We start from the raw sequence: 22,451 nt of genomic DNA on the forward strand, positions 1-22,451 counted from the left end.
TGCCGTGTCCTGGGAACCAGGCTGAGAACCTTCATGTAGGTCACCTGTGGACAGGTGGTTCACCTGAGCCCGGGGACACGCCCTCAACCAACCAGCTTCAATTACATAAGACAGGTTTCAATTTTAGCTTTTGTCCCGTTCATTAAAGACTGTATATAAACATAATTTAAAACTGTGTATACACAATCATTAACTGTATATGAACATAATCAATGACTTTGTATAAAGATGATCAGTGTGTGTGTGTGTGTGTGATTGAGTGTGTGTGTGTGTGTGTGTCTGTGTGTCTGTGTGAGTGTGTGAGTGTGTGTGATTGAGTGTGTGAGTGTGTGTGTGAGTGTGTGTCTGTGGGATTGAGTGTGTGAGAGTGTGTGTGATTGAGTGTGTGTGTGTGTGTCTGTGTGTGTGTGTGAGTGTGTGAGTGTGTGTGATTGAGTGTGTGAGTGTGTGTCTGTGTGATTTGGAGTGTGTGTCTGTGTGTGTGTGTGTTGATTGAGTGTGTGAGTGTGTGTGTCTGTGTGATTGAGTGTGTGAGTGTGTGTGTCTGTGTGATTGAGTGTGTGTGTGTCTGTGTGATTGAGTGTGTGTGTGTATGGTTCTGTGAATTCTGTATTTTTTGTTCTACTAATATGACCTTTGACCTCCTTGAAGGAATAGTTCCCCTCACTATCTCCTCACCACTAAAACACTTTAGAGGTTGAAACAAACAAAATAAAATATCATCTTTGTAGAACTGTTGAACACAGAGTGACCGAACCACGGTTTGTTAACTCATCATGTGATCATCAACTCAGACTCTATCATATCATATTATGACATTTATCTTATATATTATTATGTACTGTAGTATAAACCTGTTTGGTGTAATATCACGGTTTAACCAGCAGAGGCCAGTAAACTGTACCCTCTCCCTGTGATGTCCGCTCTGGCCGCTGGGATGCGCTGCCTCCCCGGCTCCTCCCCGGCTCCTCCCCGGGGGTCTGATGGAGGATGGCGGAGGCCGCGGGTCCGGAGTCTGAGGTCCGGTGCCCGGACGAGTCATCGGATAGCGAGCCGGAGCAGGAGCCCGGATCCCCGCAGAAACTCATCCGGAAAGTGTCGACGTCCGGACAGATCCGCAGCAAGGTAGAGAGCGGTAGTTCCAGCGCATTGTCCGGGCTCAGGGAGAGAGGTGATCCGGCGGAGGGAGGCCCAGACTCGGCCCCGAGCTCCTGCGATCACCGCTCCATGAGAACCGGCGGAGCTCCAACATGTCCGCCATCAGGGGACCAGAGAGTCTGATGTCCTCTGTTGGACTAAAAACCAACCTGTGGTTTCATAGGGATTTCAGTTGCTGAAATATAAAACTAAATTATTATTGTGGATATACATATAGTTTTACATTATATATAATATATAAAGTATTACTGTGGATACATATAGTTTTATATTATATATAATATGTAAAGTATAACTACTAAATATATATAGTTTTATATTATATATAATATATAGATTATTACTGTGAATAGATGTTGTTTCATATTATATATAAATTATTATTGTAAATATATATAGTTTTATATTATATATAATATACAAATTATTACTGTGAATAGATGTGTCATATTATATATAAATTATTATTGTCAATTATAGTTTATATATATATATATATATATATATATATATATATATATATATATATAAAAGTGTTGTTGTGAATAATACTTTATTATTTAACCAGGTGAACTAACTAACCGTTAGTTACCCAGGTTAACTGGATGAACCTGTGTTTGTGTTTATCTTGGGGCTAACGGAAGTTAGAGTCTCAGTTCCGGGTCTCGAGTCTCGGTTCCGGGTCTGAGACTCGGTTCTGGGTCTGAGTCTCCGTTTCCGGTGAATCAATGCAAAAATCACGGTGTCGGTATTTAAATGTTCGGCTAAGCTAATGAGGCTAACTGCTGCTAACCGGAGGCCCAGAGAAAAGCCCCGGCGTTTCCCAGAGCTGCTCCCCGGTCAGAAGATGACGGTCGCGTGCACAGACTCGATTTGTTCCGGTGTTAACGTCACGGTACACGAGACATAACGGCTCGTTAAGTGACGTCACTGTGTGACGTGTAACAGGGTTAAAGTTGAGCTGCCGCAAACACACAACTACATTTACTGCATTACTTTTATTGTGAAAGGCCAGTGTGTGTGTGTGTGTGTGTGTGTGTGTGTGTATTTATTAACTGGTTTGTATTGTAACTGGTTAGTGTTTCTATAAAGTGGCTTGTGTTGCTGTTATAATCTGGTTATAATCAGGTAATAGTCTGGTTACAATCTATTTATAATCTGGTAAAAAACAGGTTAAATCTGTTTACAATCTGGTTATGATCTGGTTATGATATTACATTACATTTCATTTCATTGACCTGACGCTTTTATCCAAAGCGACTCACAATCAGTGCATCAACCATGAGGAACAAACCAGAACAACAAGAATCAAGAAAGTACAAGTTCTTCAAGAAAGACAAACTACAAAGTTCTATAAGTTAGTGACATGTAAGTGCTACTGAATTGTTAGTTTAAACTTTTATTCAAGGTGTAGTCTGAAGAGAAGTGTCTTCAGTCTGAAGAGAAGTGTCTTCAGTCTGGAGGAAGATGTGGAGACTTTCTGTCCTGATGTCCATGTGGAGCTCGTTCCACCGTTTAGGAGCCAGGACAGGAAACAGTCATGATGTTGTTGAGTGACAGCTGTCCCTCGCAGTGAGGGAGCAACAAGCCGATTGGCTGATGCAGAGCGGAGTGGACGGGCGGGGGTCAATCAATCAATCAATCAAATTTTATTTGTATAGCCCATATTCACAAATCAGTTTGTCTCATAGGCTTTAACAAGGTGAGACGTCCTCTGTTCTTAACCCTCAACAAGAGTCAAACTACTAAAACCTTTAACAGGTAAAGAAGGTAGAAACCTCAGAGACACGTGAGGATCCGTCTCCCAGGACGGACACAAGTGAACAGATGTCACGTGGAACAGAGAACATCAGAGAGATAAAGGTTTTAGCAGCATTGATGAGGGTAAACATTTTGAAGCATAACTGAAGGTCAGTGAATTGGTGGATTAATGTCATTAATGGTCGAGTATCTGAGGAGAAATATTATATATCAAGCTGTCCTGCTTCAATCACAGTCTGTGGTCAGCAGCCAGCAAGATCAGGATCCACCATCAAGATCGGATGCCACTATAGTCCAGTCATTGTCCACTGCCGCCATTAGGATCCATCATCAGCTGCCACCTCGGTCGTGGTCCACCACCATTATCGGATGCCACGATCAGCCAGCACGATACAGAATCTGCCATACTGGATCCACCATTACGATCTCTGATACGCGATCCACAGATCCTAATCCATGCTGTAACGTGGGGCTGTAACGCTTGACCATGTCCTGGATGTAGACTGGACCCGATCCGTTCGCAGCACAGTACCAAGTACTAATGTTTTGAAACGGATGCGGGCAGATATGGTTATGTTCTGGTAATAAACAGGTTTAATCTGGTTATAATCTGTTGTTGTTTTGTGTTTCAGACAGTGTTGAAGGAAGGAAACCTGATGAAACAAACCAACTCGTTCCAGCGCTGGAAGAGACGATACTTCAAACTGAGAGGAAGAACTCTGTACTATGCTCAGACGGCCAAGGTCGCTCACACTCACACATTCATCTATAGATATATATGTTCATATTGTAAGGAATATAACCCATTATAATATATTGACATTTATTGACATTAGAATCCCTGGAGGTTTGAATACAGATTATAATCTGTAGACGTTTGAGGCCACATTATATTTTACTGATGTTTACTGACAGATTATATCCATAGACGTTTGATTATAGATTATAATCTACAGATGATTCATAACAGATAATAATCTGTAGACATTTATCATAGATTATAATCTATAGATGTTTAATTACATATTATAATCTATAGGCATTTGAGTATAGATTATACTCTGTAGACGTTAATTGACAGTGTTGTTATTAACTGATTAGTGTAGTTAGTGTAGTTACCTACAGATAATTGGTGTAACTTTAATGTTTCCAGTGACATGATGTGGTTTTCCGTTGTTTCTCGTCTCTGCAGTCGATCATCTTCGATGAAGTGGACCTGACGGACGCCAGTGTCGCAGAGTCCAGCACCAAGAACGTCAACAACAGTTTCACTGTGAGTTGAGCTGAAGTTAAAACCACCACAGACCCTGAATGCCTCCATACTGATTCACACACACTGAGACCTGAACTCAGGTGTGTTCACAGGTGTGTCAGGTGAGAATGAGGCTGTCCTCACACCTGAGAGTGATGAGGTTTCAGTTGCAGTAAAACGCTGTTATCAGACTGTGAACACTGACGCTGTTTTCAGATGAACCCTAGAGACTTGGGTCCAGACTTTCTCCAGAGTTTGTCTTTCACACATGAAGCAGCTGAGGGCTGAGCAGCAGACAGAGGATGTAACGCTGCGGAGATCACATGACTTTACAACACATCAACACATCGTGTGTGTTTGTGTCTCATCTCTCTCAGTGCTCAGATCCCCCTCCCCCTACATCAGGGGGGGGGGCTGGTGGGGTTGGAGGAGTTGTTATGACGACTGACAGGAAGTAGCTTGAGTCACACAAGAGGATGTGGGAGTGGCTACAGGAGCGAGACAGAGAGAGAGACAGAGATCAGGATCAGGAGTGTGTGAACTGGACTAGATTTTAAAGTGGACTGTTTCTGGACGACTCGTGACCAGGACCCAGTTTAAACTGTTTTCACATATGGTGAGTCAGCTGATCAAGAGGTCAAAGGTCGTCCGTGTTGGTGGAGGTTAGTTAAGGTTAGTTTTGCTTGGTTTAGGTTACTTAAGTTAGGTTAATGTTGGTTAACATCAGTTAAGGTTAGTTAATGTTGATTAAGGTCGGTTGAGGCTGGTAAAGGTTTGTTAATGTTAGTTAACATTAGTTAAATTTGGTTTAGGTCCGTTAAGGTTAGTTAAGGTTGGTCTTTCCAAAAAGAATAGAAGTCAATGCAAAGTCCTAATAAAGATAACTGCACAAAAGTGTGTGTGTGTGTGTGTGTGTGTGTGTGTGTGTGTGTGTGTGTGTGTGTGTGTGTGTGTGTGTGTGTGTGTCCTTTCTGTGGGAAACACAAGAATCATTGTGAAGCAGCTGAACAGGAAGTCGAAGTCCACATCTGTTTCTTTGGAAAACACACACACACACACACTTCTGCTGTTTTCATTCACGTCATATTATCAGAACAATCAGCTCTTCATTTTAAATACTGACAACATGTGTTGTATTTAACCCTAACCCTAACCCTACTTGTGTGTGTGTGTGTGTGTCTGTGTGGGTATAGGTCATCACCCCCTGCAGACGTCTCATTCTGTGTGCAGACAACAGGAAGGAGATGGAGGAGTGGATGGCGGCTTTGCGTAGCGTCCAGAACAGACAGAACTATGAGGTCTGTATGTGTCTGTCCGTTGTGTTACCATGACGACCAGTCCCACAGCCATCCGCTGACTGTGTGTGTGTGTGTGTGTGTGTGTGTGTGTGTGTGTGTGTGTGTGTGTGTGTCAGTCCACTCAGTACAGCATGGATCACTTCAGTGGGATGCACAACTGGTACGCCTGTTCTCACGCCAGACCAACGTACTGTAACGTCTGTAGAGAGGCTCTGTCAGGAGTGACATCACACGGCCTGTCCTGTGAAGGTACACACACACACAAACACACACACACAGCAACCCTAACCCACTTAATGTAGTCTCACACAATGTTTTCCTCATATCAGAGGTTTGTTAGATTTTGGTGGAACTTCATCAATGTGTGTGTGTGTGTGTTATAGTGTGTAAGTTTAAGGCTCACAAACGTTGTGCGGTCAGAGCCACTAACAACTGTAAATGGACGACACTGGCTTCTATTGGTCGAGACATCATCGAGGACGAGGACGGGGTGAGACACAGACACAGACACAGACATGAACTGTATTTTCTCTGGAGGATGAACACAAATGTCAGAGTGAGACACAGTTTCTCCTCCTGAGCTCCTGTATAAAGTATAAATGCAGGTGAAGTGTGAACACAGCAGAGGATCCTCCACAGTCAATCACATAACATCATTTTGCTCTATGAATTTCTGAAACCAATTAACAGACACAATCAATGCTAATCAGCTAAGTCACCATGATAATCCTCATCAGTCCGAAGAACAAAAGAGCGTTTCCTTCCACCTGCTAGTCCCGCTTCAACTCCTGTTATTAGTTACTCTGTTCTTTTCTCGACCAAACTTTCCCATGTTTTTCGTTTTAACCCCGCGATGTGCGGTAGCTATGTGTAGCCGCTGAGCAGCAACTGCAGTTAGCTTGCAGGTGACGCATTTAAGGAACTCTGGTAAACTACCAATGGATTGAGGTGATCAAATCAATCAATTCAATTTTATATTTTAACAAGGCGCAACATCCTCTGTACTTAGCCTTCAACAAGAGTGATGCATTTAAGTAACTATTATTATTACTAGTAAGTGTGTGTATACTACAAAATAACCTGGGTTACATGTGACCTCTGTCATGTGACCTTTGATCTCTCAGGTGTCCATGCCTCACCAGTGGTTGGAGGGGAACCTGCCGGTGTCAGCCAAGTGTAACGTGTGTGATAAGACGTGCGGCAGTGTCCTGCGCCTGCAGGACTGGAGGTGTCTGTGGTGTAAGACCATGGTAAGACGAATCAAACGTTGGATGTTGGATAAATATTGGATCTATATCTCAGGGTGTCCCTCTGTCCAGGTTCACTCGGGCTGTAAGGAGCAGCTGTCCTCTAAGTGTCCTCTGGGACAGTGTAAAGTGTCCGTCATCCCTCCGACTGCGCTCAACAGCATCGACTCTGATGGTGACTCTACTAACCCCTGCTGATGTCTCTAAACACAGTTTTATCGAGGACACATCTGCACTCAAGTGACCTGTCCCATGTATCTTGTGCTTTCTCAGGGTTCTGGAAGGCGTCCTGTCCTCCGTCCTGCACCAGTCCGCTGCTTGTCTTCGTCAACTCCAAAAGCGGAGACAATCAGGGCGTCAAGTTCCTGCGACGCTTCAAACAGCTGCTGAACCCGGCACAGGTGTTCGACCTGATGAATGGAGGACCACACCTGGGGTGAGAGAGACAGAGAGAAAGACAGAGAAAGGGACATGTAATAAACATTACATGTCCCCCATTACATAGGGGGATGTGAAATCAGCATCCAGGATGAACAGCGCGGTGGTGATCTTTGTCGACAGCACCTACAAAGTGAACTGGCTGCTGGACAGCGGAGTTGTAGTTTTCAATTTCAGAGTGGATTACTTAAATGACATGGTTCATGTCACCTGGTTTGTGCATGCCAGGAGAGAGGGTTAGGGTTAGGTTAGCCGGTCGACTGCACCGGGGCCATCTGTGTCGGAGTCACCAGCCGCCAGGGCCACCGGTAGATCACCCAGTGAAGCCCCTTCTCAGGCCAGTCCCCTGTGGACCCGGGGGGAGAGGGGAGTAGCTAGGATTTAGGGGGGGAGAACAGCGGCACATTCAGGTAGCAAGGCAGGTAAAGAAAGCAAGTTGAAATCAGCTAATTTAAAAGAAAGCATCGGTCAGTGCTGTTTGAGGAGGACGTGATGATGGAGGACAAAGTGTCCAAACTGTCTGCAAAAAGGAAAAAGCCTGAGATTAAAAGGTTACAAAGAGGCTCAGCTTCTCTCAGGTAGGGGACAGAGTGATGGACAGTCAGGACAGAGTACAGACGCACATGCGGTTAACTATTCACTCCTTCACTAGAATAGGGTCGTTTTAACAGGACACGAAAGGATCAAGATTAGTTGAGGTTGAAGATTTTTTTCCAGCCAAGCACTGGAAACACAGGAAGCAGCGACCAAACAACTTTCACTGATTAGGGGTAAAAGTCTGATCACAGATTGAGGAATGATGGTTAGTTTCTCCGCGTTTCTTTGTTCTTCTCCTATCTCTCTCCTGTAAAGAGCATCTTCATCATCCACATGTGTGATAGTCTGGTTTGCTCTGTGCCGAAGAGGATGTAAAGAGAGCTGCTCTCTTCAGTTTGGTGAAGAAAGTAAATGTAATTTTCTTACAAGAGACTCACAGCTGAGACTAAGGCTACACGGAGGAGGGAGGGGGACGGAGACATGTTTCTCAGTCATAAGAGCAGTAACAGTGCTAGTGTTGGTATCTTGTTATTCAGGGACTTTCTTTTCTGTTTTGGAAAATGTGAAAATGACTTTTGTCAATGTTTTATCAGTCTGGGTAGCTTTTCTAAACACTGTGAGCACTGCAGTGAAAAACAGGTGGTGGAGGGTTCGTGTTCCTCTGGTAGATTTTAACTGCAAACACAACATTAGACAGAAACCATCCAGAGCCGCATAGAGCCTCTAAGATCTGTTTTATGTTCCAGTGGAACACTGATGAGGGTTAGGGGGTTAGCAGCTTTATGTTTCTGTTAAAGATGTCAAATACAGCTCTGCTTATTGGCATTTCAATGTAGCTCCACTGTCTGACAATGTGTCTCAAAAACAAAACGTGATTACATGTTATTGCTGCAGTGGTGGGATATATGGAAAAATATAATCAAACATCTGTGTCTACAGTACACTCTCAATGTCACCAGACAGGTTAGATGCTTTTGGGTTCAGATCTGGCCTCATAGCCAAGATCCAACTTCCTGCCACAGGACGAAGGAGGACAGGGACTCGCTCACCTGGCCAGCACAGGTGCAGCTTTCCGGCTCCAGTTTATTCAGAGGCTCCTCACCTGACCTGTGGGTTTGGAGGTCAACATCCTTATGGACCAGAGATGCCACAAACATTGGTCTCCTCAGTTTCTAGCAGGAATTGTTGAGTGTGTCGCGATTGTACAAACTGTAGCTCCCTGTTTTGGTTGTTGTTTTTTTGAGAGCAGAGTGCACAGTGGGACCTTCTGTGCTGAGCCTGATTTTCTAGATTCCGGGAATCGTCACCCTTTAACATCTGGTGGATCAGTGTGGACCACAACTGGCCTCCTGTTTGGGGTTAGGTCTGTAAGGCTTTTGCTCTGTCTACTCAACAGCTGGAGGTTTGAGATAACACCGACTAAACTGTTGGAAGCGTATTGTAATGCATACTGTAGAGGGAATGATGGGGACCCTTTCCCTGGACTAGATATTGTAAATCATTTTAAAGACTGTGCTGGACGTCTGCTGTAGCCCACCCGCAGTCTGGCTGTTATGGGGGAAACATTGTGAAGACAAAGATCCCAATGACAACCCATGACAAGCTCATCTGGGGCTCAACAAGGAAGTCAGGCCTGAGTGGAGAGCGCTTTATAAGCCCCCACTCACTAAAAAGTTTGGAGATCTGCAGTGGAGGATCTTACGTGGCTGTGGGAGCTTTTGTGTCACGTACAAAATTGTACGTACAAAAGCGTACAAAATTGCAGTATTTAAAACATGACTAAAATAAATTTAAAAAAACACCAGCGCTCTGTACTCAACCCTCCTCCCATCACTTATACACCCAACCACTGCAGAGTCATCAGAGAACTTCTGAAAGTGGCATGACTTGGAGTTGTACCGGAAGTCAGAGGTGTATAAAATGAAGAGGAATGTGGAGCTCCTGTAGTACTCAACACCACTTCAGACAGAACACTGCCCAGCCGGACAAACTGACGTCTGCACCCTAACCCATCCGCTGATGATTTCACCTGAGACAGGTCCCTCCAGTACCTTCATCACATGAGATGTGAGGGCAACTGGTCAGTAGTCATTGAGGCCAGATGGAGTCGTCTTCTTGGGGACTGGAACCAGGGAGGACGTTTTCAGACCTGAAGGCTTTCTTCTTCTTGTTGAGAAGAACTTTCAGCTCAGTGGGGATCCAGGGCTTGCTTTTAGGATAGCAGCATACAGTCCGGGTCTTCAAGGTGGTTTGTTCACAGAAGGTATTCCGTGATGCAGTCCGAAATGCTGTTGATGTCCTCCCCATGTGGCCCACAGGGTACATCCAAGTCAGTGGACTCGAAGCAGTCCTGCATTTCCTCAGTGGCCACCTGAGTCCACCTCCTCACACACTGTGAGGAGGTGGACTGTGTTTGTCCAGTGTGACATGTTTGAAGTCACCAGTTATGGCTATAAAAGCATCAGGATGTTGCGTTTGAAGCTTTGCAACAGTGTAGTGAATGGTGTCGCTATACAGTCACATCAGCTGATTGAGGAATGTAAACAGCGACAGCAATGGCGGACGTAAACTCCTTCGGCAAATAATATGGGCGCATTCCCACTGCGAGCAACTCAATGTGCGGGCTGCAGAGACATATTAATCCTTCTGATTAATATGTCTGGGATTACACCATCTTTCACTCACATATAGTGCAATCCCTCCTCCCTGGGTTGAAAGGTTAAAAATAGATTTCAGTTTTTACTAACCATGTAAAATAATTCACGAGTGTGTGGTGCTTAAACAATGTTCTATGTTCTGTTGATGGGAAAGAGCGGATTTTTGGAGTTAAACTGATTTTGTTTTTATTTATTTATTTATAAATGTGGTAACTGGATTTACAGTGTGAGCAAATAAAGGAGTTTGGAAGAATTGTCTGTCCATCTGTCAGGTTGCGGTTGTTCCAGAAGTTCGACACGTTCAGGATCTTGGTGTGTGGAGGAGACGGCAGCGTCGGGTGGGTTCTGTCAGAGATTGACGCCTTAACGCTACACAAACAGGTGTGTTAATGTCCCCACATTGTGAAAATGTCCTCACAGTGTGTTAATGTCCTCACAGTGTTAATGTCCCTTCAATGTGTTAATGTCCCTTCAATGTGTTAATATCCCCACAGTGTGTTGATGTCCCCACAGGGTGTTAATGCCCCACAGTGTGTTGATGTCCCCACAGGGTGTTAATGCCCCACAGTGTGTTGATGTCCCCACAGTGTGTTAATATCCCCACAGGGTGTTAATGTCCCCACAGTGTGTTGATGTCCCCACAGTGTGTTGATGTCCCCACAGGGTGTTAATGCCCCACAGTGTGTTGATGTCCCCACAGTGTGTTGATGTCCCACAGTGTGTTGATGTCCCCACAGTGTGTTAATATCACAGGTGTTAGCAGTGTTAATGTCCCAAGTGTTATATCCCTACAGGTGTTAATGTCCACAGTGTGATGCTTAATGCCCAGTGTGTTGATGTCCCACAGTGTGTTAATGTCCCCACAGTGTGTTAATGTCCCCACAGTGTGTTAATATCCCTACAGGGTGTTAATGTCCCCACAGGGTGTTAATGTCCCCACAGTGTGTTAATATCCCTACAGGGTGTTAATTCCCACAGTTAATGTCCCCACAGTGTGTTAATATCCATACAGGGTGTTAATGTCTCCACAGGGTGTTAATGTCCCCCTATATCATATGTGTGTTTCAGTGTCAGCTCGGGGTTCTTCCTCTGGGGACCGGGAATGATCTGGCGCGGGTTCTGGGTTGGGGTTCAGCCTGTGACGATGACACTCAGCTGCCACAGATCCTGGAGAAACTGGAGAGAGCCAGCACCAAGATGTTAGACAGGTGAGACAGGTCACTGATGTTAGACAGGTGAGACAGGTCACTGATGTTAGACAGGTGAGACAGGTCAGACAGGTGAGACGGCCCACTGACCTTTGACCTCAGATCATTTGAAGCGTTTCTCTTCTTTTCCTGCAGATGGAGCATCATGGTCTATGAGACCAAGTTTCCACGGCAACACTCTGCTTCCACCTTCACAGAAGACTGCAGTGATGACTCTGAGGTAACAGGAAATGACATCACAGAGAGACAGACAGACAGAAAGAGGTGCTCAGTGCATGATGGGAGTTCTCCAGCAGTCGAGACCTATAGCAGCATAACTAAGGGATGTTTCAGGACCTGATCCAGAACTATAGGCTTTATCAAAGAGGAGCGTTTTAAGTTTAACTTTATGTAGAGATGGTGTCTGACTCTAGAACCCAGAGTGGGAGCTGGTTCCACAGGAGAGGAACCTGGTAGCTGAAGGTTCTACCTCCTGTCTATAATCAGCTACAACATCTGGATCAAGAGTGGGCTTTTTAAGCAGAGGTTTAATTACAGTTACCTTAAAAGCTTGTGGTACGCAGCCGGTTAACAAAGACATAAATCTGATTCAATATGAAACTGTCAATTAGGGTGAAAACTTCCTTAAACAGTCCAGTTGGGACAGAGTCTAAAAGACAAGTTGTTGGTTTAGAGGATGAAACTAGTGACGTCAGTTCAGAAGATCAACTGAAGAAAAGAGGTTCAAATATAAATCTGTTAACGGATTCCCTGGTGTTTGTGTCCTGTGATGCAGGCTCAGCAGATACTGACATATGAGGACTCAGTGGCTGCTCACCTTTCCAAGATCCTGACCTCAGACCAGCACTCCGTTGTCATCTCCTCCGCAAAGTACGACTGGTTCTGACTCTTGTTCGAGCTCTAGTTCTGGTCAATACTCTGGTTCTGATTCTGTGTATTCTTGTGTTCAGGGTTCTGTGTGAGACGGTGAAGGACTTTGTGGCGCGTGTTGGAAAAGCTTATGAGAAGAACACAGAGAGTTCTGAGGAGTCAGACGCCATGGCCAAGAAGGTACGACTCACCTATTTTTCATTTCATTTGATGAGTCATTTTTCTGTTCCTCTGATGAGTCATGCTTGTTTCTGATGAGTCGTGTTTTTCTGTCTCAGTGTGGCGTACTGAAGGAGAAACTCGACTCGTTGTTGAAGACGCTGAACGAAGAGTCTCAGGCGTCCGCCGTCCTCTCCCCTGCTCCCCCCCCCACCATTGCTGAGGAGCAGGAGGAGGTAGAGGGTATTGTGCTGCCCCCCCCCCTCCCTCCTCCTCCTCCTCATGCCCCGCTCAGCTCCGCCCCCTGCTCCACACGGGCTAACATGTCGTCTTCTGCCGCCATCTTTAAACCCAGAGAGCAGCTGATGCTGCGAGCCAACAGTCTGAAGAAAGCCATCAGACAGATCATCGAGCACACAGAGAAAGGTACGACACACGCACACGTCTTCATGCACGTCTGGTGACGAGCGGCGTCTCACCTCCATCCTGGTGTTTTCAGCTGTGGACGAGCAGAACGCCCAGACGCAGCAGCAGCAGGTTTTCTCTCTGAGCCGAGCGGAGGAAGATGAGGATCTGGTGGAGGAGGAAGAGGAGGAAGAGCTAGAGGAGGACAAGATGTCTCTGCAGTCATCGTACAGCAACAAACAGCACAACACGCGGCGAGGTGACAACACCGACTGATTACTGTCACTGAGAATCTGATCATGGTTATTGTCTGTCTGACTGAACCTGTCTGTCTTTTCAGTCAGTAAGACACACTGTGAGAAGCTGATCAGTAAAGGAAGTCTGTCATTGGGCAGCTCTGCATCACTTCCTGTCCAGACAGGAAGTAGAGAGAACATGCCCACGATCAACACAAAGATCCTGTACCCAGGTGAGTCCAGTTGTCATGGTAACAATGTGCTGATGCAACGTGATGACAAACACACTTTGTGTGTGTGTGTGTGTGTGTGTGTGTGTCTATGTGTGTGTGTCAGGCTCTCTCTCCAGTAGTTCAGTGATCAGTCGTCTGTTGGTCAACACCGACCCGTTCAGCTGTGACCCCGACAACATGTAAGTCTGATGATGAAGATTTGATGAAAAACTCTCATTATATTCTGAATAAAAACTGTCTGTCTGACCTGTCTGTCCATCTCTACCTGTCTGTCTGCAGGGACTGTTTCACCGAGAAGTGTGTGATGAATAATTACTTTGGAATCGGACTTGATGCAAAAATTTCTCTGGACTTTAACAACAAGAGAGATGAACATCCAGAGAAGTGCAGGTAAACATGTTTGACATGTTCACACATCACATGTTCACACATCACATGTTCACACATCACATGTTCACACATCACATGTCACTCCACTCGTGTTACTGTTTCAGGAGTCGGACTAAGAACATGATGTGGTACGGAGTTCTAGGAACCAAAGAGCTGCTGCACAGAACCTACAAGAACCTGGAGCAGAGGGTTCTCCTGGAGGTGAGACGAGGAGATTCACTGACAAACAACTCAGATCTTAGAGGGCCCATATTGTGTAAAATACATTTTCTGGGCTTTTACTATCTGTAATGACTTGAAGGGCCAGTAGGGGGCCTTAAAGTATGAAAACAGTCACTCTGGACTTTTTCACTCAGTCCCTTCTAAGAAATGTGTTTCGTACTTCCTCCCCCAAATGAGTCATACGGGATCGCACTCCCCACCCAGCCGGTACCAGTCCAGCCTCCGAACATAGACTGTATATAAGCTCCGAACCCACCGCCCCGGCTCCCCACCACCACCACTCCCCCCCTCATCCCCTCCACACCGAACACGACACCAAGCAGACTTGTTGCTGAGAACGATACTATTCGAGACCAGCGGTTACGCTTTATTTCTTCCGAAGTGCCGGAGCATTTCAGGAAGTGTGTTGGTGTGATCGGCTCACTTCACCACAGGCTCCTCTCGGATACAGCTGCTCCACACTGCTCACCACATGCTCTACATGCAGCAGTACGGAGTAGCGTAGACTCCTTACTAAAACTCGGGACTGTAACTCGGGACGTTACTCCTACACTGGCCGACTGCTAAAACTTGAACAGACATGAGGACGCTGTAACTCACCGTTCAGAAACCTCCTGTTGTATCGGACTGTAAATATGTGGCTGCTCTTCTACAGATGTATCTAAACATAACAACATGACTCTCAGCTGTGTGTGATCGTAAATGCGCCCAAAAGAGACCGGTGATAGGCCTGGTCGCGTGTCACTCAAAGTGCAGTCAGCCAATCAGGCTCATGCTGGAGGAGGGGCCCATAAACACTGAAAACAGCTGCAGAGGCAGGAGAGAGGACATGGAAATACACATTGCAGCAGTTTTTAAGACTTTAAACCACTGAAATGTCATTTTCGGGAACCAATACCTCAGATTAAGTCCCAGAAAGGTGTGAAATATGGGCCCTTTAAAAATATAAATTAATTTACTTGAGCTCAGTACCCTAACCCGACTAGATAAAGAAGAGTGACATGTGGTTGAGATTCAGTCTCAGGTCGACTCGCTGTTTCCCTGAGGACGCCTGACACTCCAGTCACAGTCTGTTGATACATGAGCTCAGCTGAACGCCTCCTCGGACCGATGTGTCCAAATCCACAAATCAAATATCAATGTGAAAACAACAGTTATATATATAATGATATATAAAATATTCTAACTTATTTCTCAAAGTAAAATAGATGAGTCTCAGTAGCACAATATACACAACGTGTGTGAGTGTGTGTGTGTGTGTGTGTGTGTGTGTGTGTGTGTGTGTGTGTGTGTGTGTGTGTGTATGCAGTGTGATGGGCGTCCCATCCCCCTCCCCAGTCTTCAGGGAATCGCAGTGTTGAACATACCGAGTTACGCAGGAGGAACCAACTTCTGGGGAGGAACCAAAGAGGATGATGTAAGAACTCTACCTGTCTGTGTACTGAACAGTGTCATGTGGTCAATGAGGTTTTGACATCACCTGTCTCTCTCTCTCTGTTCCTGTCTCACTGTCTCTCGCTCTCCATCAGACGTTCACTGCTCCGTCCTTTGATGATAAGATTCTGGAGGTGGTGGCGGTGTTCGGCAGTATGCAGATGGCCGTGTCCCGAGTCATCAACCTCCAGCACCACCGCATCGCACAAGTAAACCTGTCTACTTGCCTACATGTCTGTATCTCTGCATACTTGTCTGTCTGCCTACCTGTCTGTGACATTGTCTCTCTCTAAGTGTCGGACAGTGAAGATCACCATCCTGGGTGATGAGGGCGTTCCGGTTCAGGTGGACGGCGAGGCTTGGATCCAGCCTCCAGGTTACATCAAGATCATCCACAAGAACCGAACGCAGACTCTGACCAGAGACAGGGTGAGTGGATCGGGCTTCAGGATCAAACTCAGGTTCAAATTTAGGATCAGACTCAGGTTCAGGCTCGGACTCAGGTTCAGACTCAGGATTAGGTTCAGACTCAGATTATGGATTAGGTTCTGGTTCAGATTATGGATCAGGTTCCGGTTTAGGATCAGGTTCAGACTCAGATTCTGCTTCAGGCTCAGACTCAGATTCAGGATCAGACTCAGTTTCTGGTTCAGACACAGGATCAGGTTCAGACTCAGGTTCAGAATCAGGCTCAGGTCCAGACTCAGGGTCAGACTCAGATTCAGGTTCAGACACAGGATCAGGTTCAGACTCAGGTTCAGAATCAGGCTCAGGTCCAGACTCAGGGTCAGATTCAGGCTCAGGTCCAGACTCAGGGTCAGATTCAGGCTCAGGTCCAGACTCAGGGTCAGGTTCTGGTTCAGACACAGGATCAGGTTCAGACTCAGATTCAGGCTCAGGTCCAGACTCAGGTTCAGACTCAGGTTCAGGTGTGAAACGTGTGTGGCGTCATGTAAACATCAGGACCTGCTGTTGTTCCTAATAAATGTTATAATTGTATAAAATCCCAGGAAGATGAACATGTATTTAATGGTGGTCGCAGGCGTTTGAGAGCACCCTGAAATCCTGGGAGGACAAACAGAAGTGTGAGTTTCCCCGAACGCCCCCCCCACAGCCCCCCCTCTACTCACAACCTGAGATGGTCTCCGAGGACGACGCGTCGCTCGTCAGTGAGTTGGGTCAGGCAGCGGGGGCGCTCATCCACAGGTAAACACAGGGCCCAGCTCAGGAATCTATGTTCATACATTTTTGCAAGTCCACTATTTAAAAACTCTGTTAAAGACCTTGTCGTTATCAGTATTAATATATATTTATTTATGTTTATATATATAATTTCAGTTCTGTGTTGGTGTTGTGAACTTGTTTCTGTCTATGTCGTCACAAAGTGTCTGATGAAAAACTTTTTAGTGAGTAAGGTCCATTGATAAAATATTGATCAGATATTAACAAATGTTTCCTGATGTGTTGATGCTTCAGTATTCGTGAGGTCGCTCAGTCTCATCACAGATTGGAACAGGAGCTGGCTCACGCTGTCAACGCCAGTTCAAAGGCCATGGACGTTGTCTACGCCAACTCAAAGAGCTCTGAGGTAGGACACATCATCAGATCGTCATGTCCTCTACTGTCCTGTTCCCTTCTGTCCTTGTTTCCTCTGTCCTGGTTCCTACTGTCCTGTTTCCTTCTGTCCTAGTTTCCTTCTGTCTTAGTTTCCTTTGTCCTGGTTCCTTCTGTCTTAGTTTCCTCTGTCCTGGTTACTTCTGTCCTGGTTCCTTCTGTCCTGGTTTCTACTGTCCTGGTTCCTACTGTCCTGGTTCCTTCTGTCCTGGTTTCTACTGTCCTGGTTCCTACTGTCCTGGTTCCTTCTGTCTTAGTTTCCTTTGTCCTGGTTACTTCTGTCCTGGTTCCTTCTGTCCTATCTGTTCCTGTACTTGTCCTCCAGCTGGACTTACTGAGCTGTATGAAGACATTTTGTCTCTGTGTGTCCTCAGGCTCTGAGCTGCAGTGTGGTGGTTCATATGGTGAATAACGTCAAAGCTTTAATCAGTGAGACGGAGCTGCTCCTGACTGGGAACATGTCCATGGTAACATGTCCTCATGTCTTCATGTCCCCTTCAAAGACTTGAGCCAAAGTTTACTCACAACTTGTTTATTATCATAATTTCTGTGAACTTAAACCCAAACCTGTGAGCGCATTACCAGGTCCAGGTCCAGGTCCTGACTCTGGTCTGTTTGTGTGTCTGCAGCAGTTGGATCCTCCTCAGCAGGAGCAGTTGAACACAGCTCTGAACTCAGTGGTGCAGCAGCTGCGTCGTCTGGCGGACGTTCCCTGGTTGTGTCCCGTCATTGACCCGTCAGACCACGAGGTTAACAGGGACTCTGCTTGTGATCAAAACTGAAACTGGATCCGTCTCATCCAGACTCTGAACCAGAACCTGATCATTGAAAACCGGGAATTTAAAACCATTTCAGTCCTGAAAAATAAAAAAAATTACGACTCATTCAGGAAATGTGAAAATTATAATATTATATAAACATTGTTTAATATTTATAAGTGAAAGCAGACAGGTGGCGCTATACCACGTAACAACATGAGGACGTTCTGAGTTGAATGCAGCTCTAACATGACACTTCCTGTCTCTGTTGTCAGGGTCCTCTGACGGACTTTTCAAAACGCAGTCGGAGCACCAAATTTCGTCTTGTCCCAAAATTTAAAAAAGACAAAAACAACAAGAACAAGGAGACGTGTGCTACTCTCTCACTGCCAGGTTAGCTCTGTCTGTCTGTCTGTCTGTCTGTCTGTCTGTCTGTCTGTCTGTCTGTCTGTCTGTCTGTCTTTCTGTCTTTCTGTCTTTCTGTCTCTCTCTCTCTCTCTCTGTCTGTCTGTCTGTCTGTCTGTCTGTCTGTCTGTCTGTTTGTCTGTCTGTCTTTCTGTCTCTCTCTGTCTGTCTGTCTGTCTCTCTGTCTCTCTTTGTCTGTCTGTCTTCTGTCTGTCTGTCTCTTCTGTGTCTGTCTGTCTGTCTTCTGTCTTCTGTCTCTCTCTCTCTTGTCTGTCTGTCTGTCTGTCTGTTGTCTTTCTGTCTGTCTTTCTGTCTTTCTGTCTGTCTGTCTGTCTCTCTGTCTGTCTCTCTGTCTCTCTGTCTCTCGAGTCTGTCTGTCTGTCTTTCTGTCTTTCTGTCTCTCTCTGTCTGTCTGTCTGTCTGTCTGTCTGTCTGTCTGTTCATCGTTCTGTCTGTCTGTCTGTCTGTCTGTCTCTCTGTCTCTCTCTGTCTCTCTCTCTGTCTGTCTGTCTGTCTGTCGTCTGTCTGTCTGTCTGTTCGTCTGTCTGTCTCTCTGTCTGTCTCTCTGTCTGCGTCTCTCTGTGTGTCGTCTGTCTGTCTGTCTTTCTGTCTGTCTGTCTGTCGTCTGTCTGTCTGTCTGTCCGTCTCTCGTCTGTCTGTCTCTCTCTGTCTGTCTGTCTGTCTGTCTGTCTGTTTGTCTCTCTCTCTCTCTGTCAGTGTTTTTGTCTCACTCCCACTTCCTGTCGGTGTGTCTCAGTTCAGCAGTGGGGGACGGAGGAGGTGGGGGCGTGGCTGGACTTCCTGTGTCTCACTGAGTATAAAGACATCTTTATTGGACACGACGTCCGTGGGGCGGAGCTCATCCACCTGGAGAGGAGGGACCTAAAGGTATCACTGCTAGCTCCCAGCACTAACCGCTAACAACTAGCTGTTCATAACTAACCGCTAACAACTAATCCAATTTTATTTCTATAGCAGCAAATCATAATATACATTATCTCAAGGCTCTTTAGATATAAGGTCAATACCTTATGGTTAGTGACATGTAAGCCTGAGAGAGAGAGGTGCTCAGTGCATGATGAGTCTAGAACCCAGAGAGGGAGCTGGTTCCACAGGAGAGGAGCCTGCAGCTGAAGGTTCTACCTCCTGTTCTGCTCTTACAGACTCTAGAACCCAGAGAGGGAGCTGGTTCCACAGGAGAGGAGCCTGCAGCTGAAGGTTCTACCTCCTGTTCTACTCTTACAGACTCTAGAACCCAGAGTGGGAGCTGGTTCCACAGGAGAGGATCCTGGTAGCTGAAGGTTCTACCTCCTGTTCTACTCTTACAGACTCTAGAACCCAGAGTGGGAGCTGGTTCCACAGGAGAGGATCCTGGTAGCTGAAGGTTCTACCTCCTGTTCTGCTCTTACAGACTCTAGAACCCAGAGTGGGAGCTGGTTCCACAGGAGAGGATCCTGGTAGCTGAAGGTTCTACCTCCTGTTCTGCTCTTACAGACTCTAGAACCCAGAGTGGGAGCTGGTTCCACAGGAGTCCCTTTGCCTTATCGTCCGCAGATCCAGGGCGGCGGCTGTGGCCACATCGTGGATTAGGATCTGTGGATCACGTATCAGAGATCGTAATGGTGGATCCAGTTTGGCAGATTCTGCATCGTGCTGGCTGATCGTGATAATAAAGGCGGATCCTTTATCGTGTTGGCATCAGATACTGGTGGTGGACCACGACCGAGGTGGCAGCTGATGATGGATCCTAATGGCGGCAGTGGATAATGACTGTGGACTATAGTGGCATCCGATCTTGATGGTGGATCCTGATCTTGCTGGCTGCTGACCACAGACTGTGATTGAAGCAGGACTGTTTGATATATAATATTTCTCCTCAGATACTCGACCATTAATGACATTAATCCACCAATTCACTGACCTTCAGTTATACTTCAAAATGTTTACCCTCATCAATGCTGCTAAAACCTTTATCTTGATGTTCTCCTTTACACTTGACATCCATTGCACTTCTGTCCGTCCTGGGAGACGGATCCTCACACGTGTCTCTGAGGTTTCTACGTTCTTTACCTGTTAAAAGGGTTTTTAAGTAGTTTTTCCTGACTCTTGTTGAGGGTTAAGGGCAGAGGATGTCACACCATGTTAAAGCCCTATGAGACAAATTGTGATTTGTGAATATGGGCTATACAAATAAAATTTGATTGATTGATTGATTGATTGAGAGGAGCCTGGTAGCTGAAGGTTCTACCTCCTGTTCTGCTCTTACAGACTCTAGAACCACAAGAGAACCTGTGTTTTGGGAGTGCAGTGATCTATTTGGATAATACAGTGTTATGAGCTCTTTGATATATGAAGGGTTTGAAGGACTTTCTATGTGAGGAGCAGGATCTTGATGTTCAGAGTTTTACAAGGAGCCAGTGCAGAGAAGCTGAGAGCAGTAATATGATCTCTCCTAGTTCCTGTCAGCACTCGTGCTGCAGCATCTTGGACCAACTGGAGGCTTTTCACAGACTTACTGGGACGTCCTGATAATAAAGACTCACACTGATCCAGTCTCGAGGGAACAAATGGACGAGTTTCTCAGCTTCCTTCTGAGACAGGATGTTCCTAATGTTCATAATACTGTGCAGGTGGAAGAAAGCTGTCCTAGAGACTTGTTTTATATGTGGGTCACATGTCCTGGTCCTAACTCAGGTTCCTCACAGTGGAGCTGGGGGCCAAGCTAACACCAAGGGGACTATCTGTGTGTGTGTGTGTGTGTGTGTGTGTGTGTGTGTGTGTGTGTGTGTGTGTGTGTGTGTGTGTGTGTTAGGACCTCGGTGTGACGAAAGTGGGTCACATGAAGAGGATCCTTCAGGGCATCAGAGAACTGAACAGGAACAGCAGCGCTAGTGAAGCCTGACCAACACCAGGTGAGAGGTCACACACACACACACACACACACACACACACACACAGATCTGGTCTTGATTATTAATCTGACTCATTTTGTTTCAGGGATCAATGTCTGCTCCACTCCAACCTCTGCTGCTACCACCTGATCTCATCTCATCCCACCTTGTCCACTTGACCTCGAGACCAGAACCAGGTTCATGTCTTGAATGAAGACGCTTTGTAATTGGTCCGTGACCAGGAGGGATTTTGTCTGTGATGAACGCTATTTCTCAAAAAAAAAATAAACTGAGCATACCCTCACACTTGAGAATTAAACAACCAATCAGATGATTCGCAAGTGCCTTGTTATCTCACTCATTGACCAATCAGCATCCAGGATGTGAAGGGTGGGGTCGACTAAAGGGCTGCACCAGAGCCATGGACAGTGGGTGGAGACACATCAAAGTGTGACATCATGAGTCAATACACTGTAAAAAATATTCAAGATAGTCGTCACACACGTGCAAGAGGAATCTCATATCTGTCCGTGACGATTTTTTACACTCGTGTCAGTTTGTGTCTCGATGTGCGAAGATGAACTCGCGTCAGGATTTTATCTGGTTTGTTATCGTCCTCACAGAAGATCCATTTTCTTAGGGTTCTTTGGACAGAGTCACTCTTGACATGTCGTCGAACTCGTGACCATGTGACATCATCACGGATCAAGATATGATCGGGTTTTTTGTCCCGTATGCTAACGTTGCTTTGTATCTACAATGAGACCAATCAGTACCAAGCTGAAGTTTAATTTAGTTTCAGGTTCTAAACATGTCAGGTTAGTAAGTCTTAGCATGCTAACGTTAGCTTGTTAGCTGCAGTCAGACCATATTTACGTTTTCTGACCAATGACATGTTTTAGTGAAAACACATTAGTGCCTTGCTCAAGGGCAGTGGTTCATCCTCTGCTGTTTTTCGTGGTGGTCTGTATTTATTAGATAATTTATCTATTGATACTGTTTGCTGTCATACCTCTGTTTGTACATACGCCCCCTGCAGGGCCCTCAGTGTAAATACATTCTGTCATGTACAGAGGAAACATCTGGAAGAAATAAATTCTGTTTTTGTTGTTCACTTGATTTTTCTTTCTTCTCTGGTTCTATTTGTTGATGAATCAAATGTAATTATCTTCAACAAACTCAACGTTAAAAACGCCAACGTGTCGTAAATAAATCATTTTACATTTTTTTCACTTGTTAAATACAAGTTATTTAAATTCAGTTGCCGCAAAATGAATG

At 45.6% G+C, this 22,451-nt stretch overlaps 2 protein-coding genes across 3 annotated transcripts in view; one reads left to right on the plus strand and one right to left on the minus strand.

The window, feature by feature from the left end:
* LOC118106630 (collagen alpha-1(I) chain) overlaps positions 1-22,451 on the minus strand; it is a 688,934-nt gene that overhangs the window by 224,582 nt on the left and 441,901 nt on the right.
* LOC118105981 (diacylglycerol kinase delta) lies at positions 948-22,287 on the plus strand. Of its 2 annotated transcripts, XM_035154071.2 has the most exons (31): positions 948-1,125; positions 3,552-3,662; positions 4,112-4,192; positions 5,365-5,469; positions 5,586-5,718; positions 5,853-5,959; positions 6,594-6,719; positions 6,789-6,891; positions 6,990-7,152; positions 10,621-10,729; positions 11,417-11,556; positions 11,692-11,776; positions 12,332-12,426; positions 12,507-12,606; positions 12,705-13,011; positions 13,085-13,249; positions 13,331-13,459; positions 13,563-13,638; positions 13,739-13,849; positions 13,954-14,050; positions 15,381-15,488; positions 15,601-15,714; positions 15,800-15,934; positions 16,548-16,711; positions 16,982-17,093; positions 17,494-17,586; positions 17,749-17,868; positions 18,153-18,270; positions 19,040-19,170; positions 21,095-21,194; positions 21,280-22,287. In XM_035154071.2, exons 1-30 carry the CDS (start codon positions 991-993, stop codon positions 21,182-21,184), a joined length of 3,663 nt encoding a protein of 1,220 aa, XP_035009962.2. In that variant the 5' UTR covers positions 948-990; the 3' UTR covers positions 21,185-21,194; positions 21,280-22,287. The 2 variants fall into 2 exon arrangements, with proteins under 2 accessions (XP_035009962.2, XP_035009963.2); XM_035154072.2 differs by lacking the exons at positions 948-1,125; positions 3,552-3,662; positions 4,112-4,192 and adding an exon at positions 4,631-4,787.

This window comes from Hippoglossus stenolepis, chromosome 4, assembly GCF_022539355.2.
Source record: "Hippoglossus stenolepis isolate QCI-W04-F060 chromosome 4, HSTE1.2, whole genome shotgun sequence".
Lineage (NCBI taxonomy): Eukaryota > Metazoa > Chordata > Actinopteri > Pleuronectiformes > Pleuronectidae > Hippoglossus > Hippoglossus stenolepis.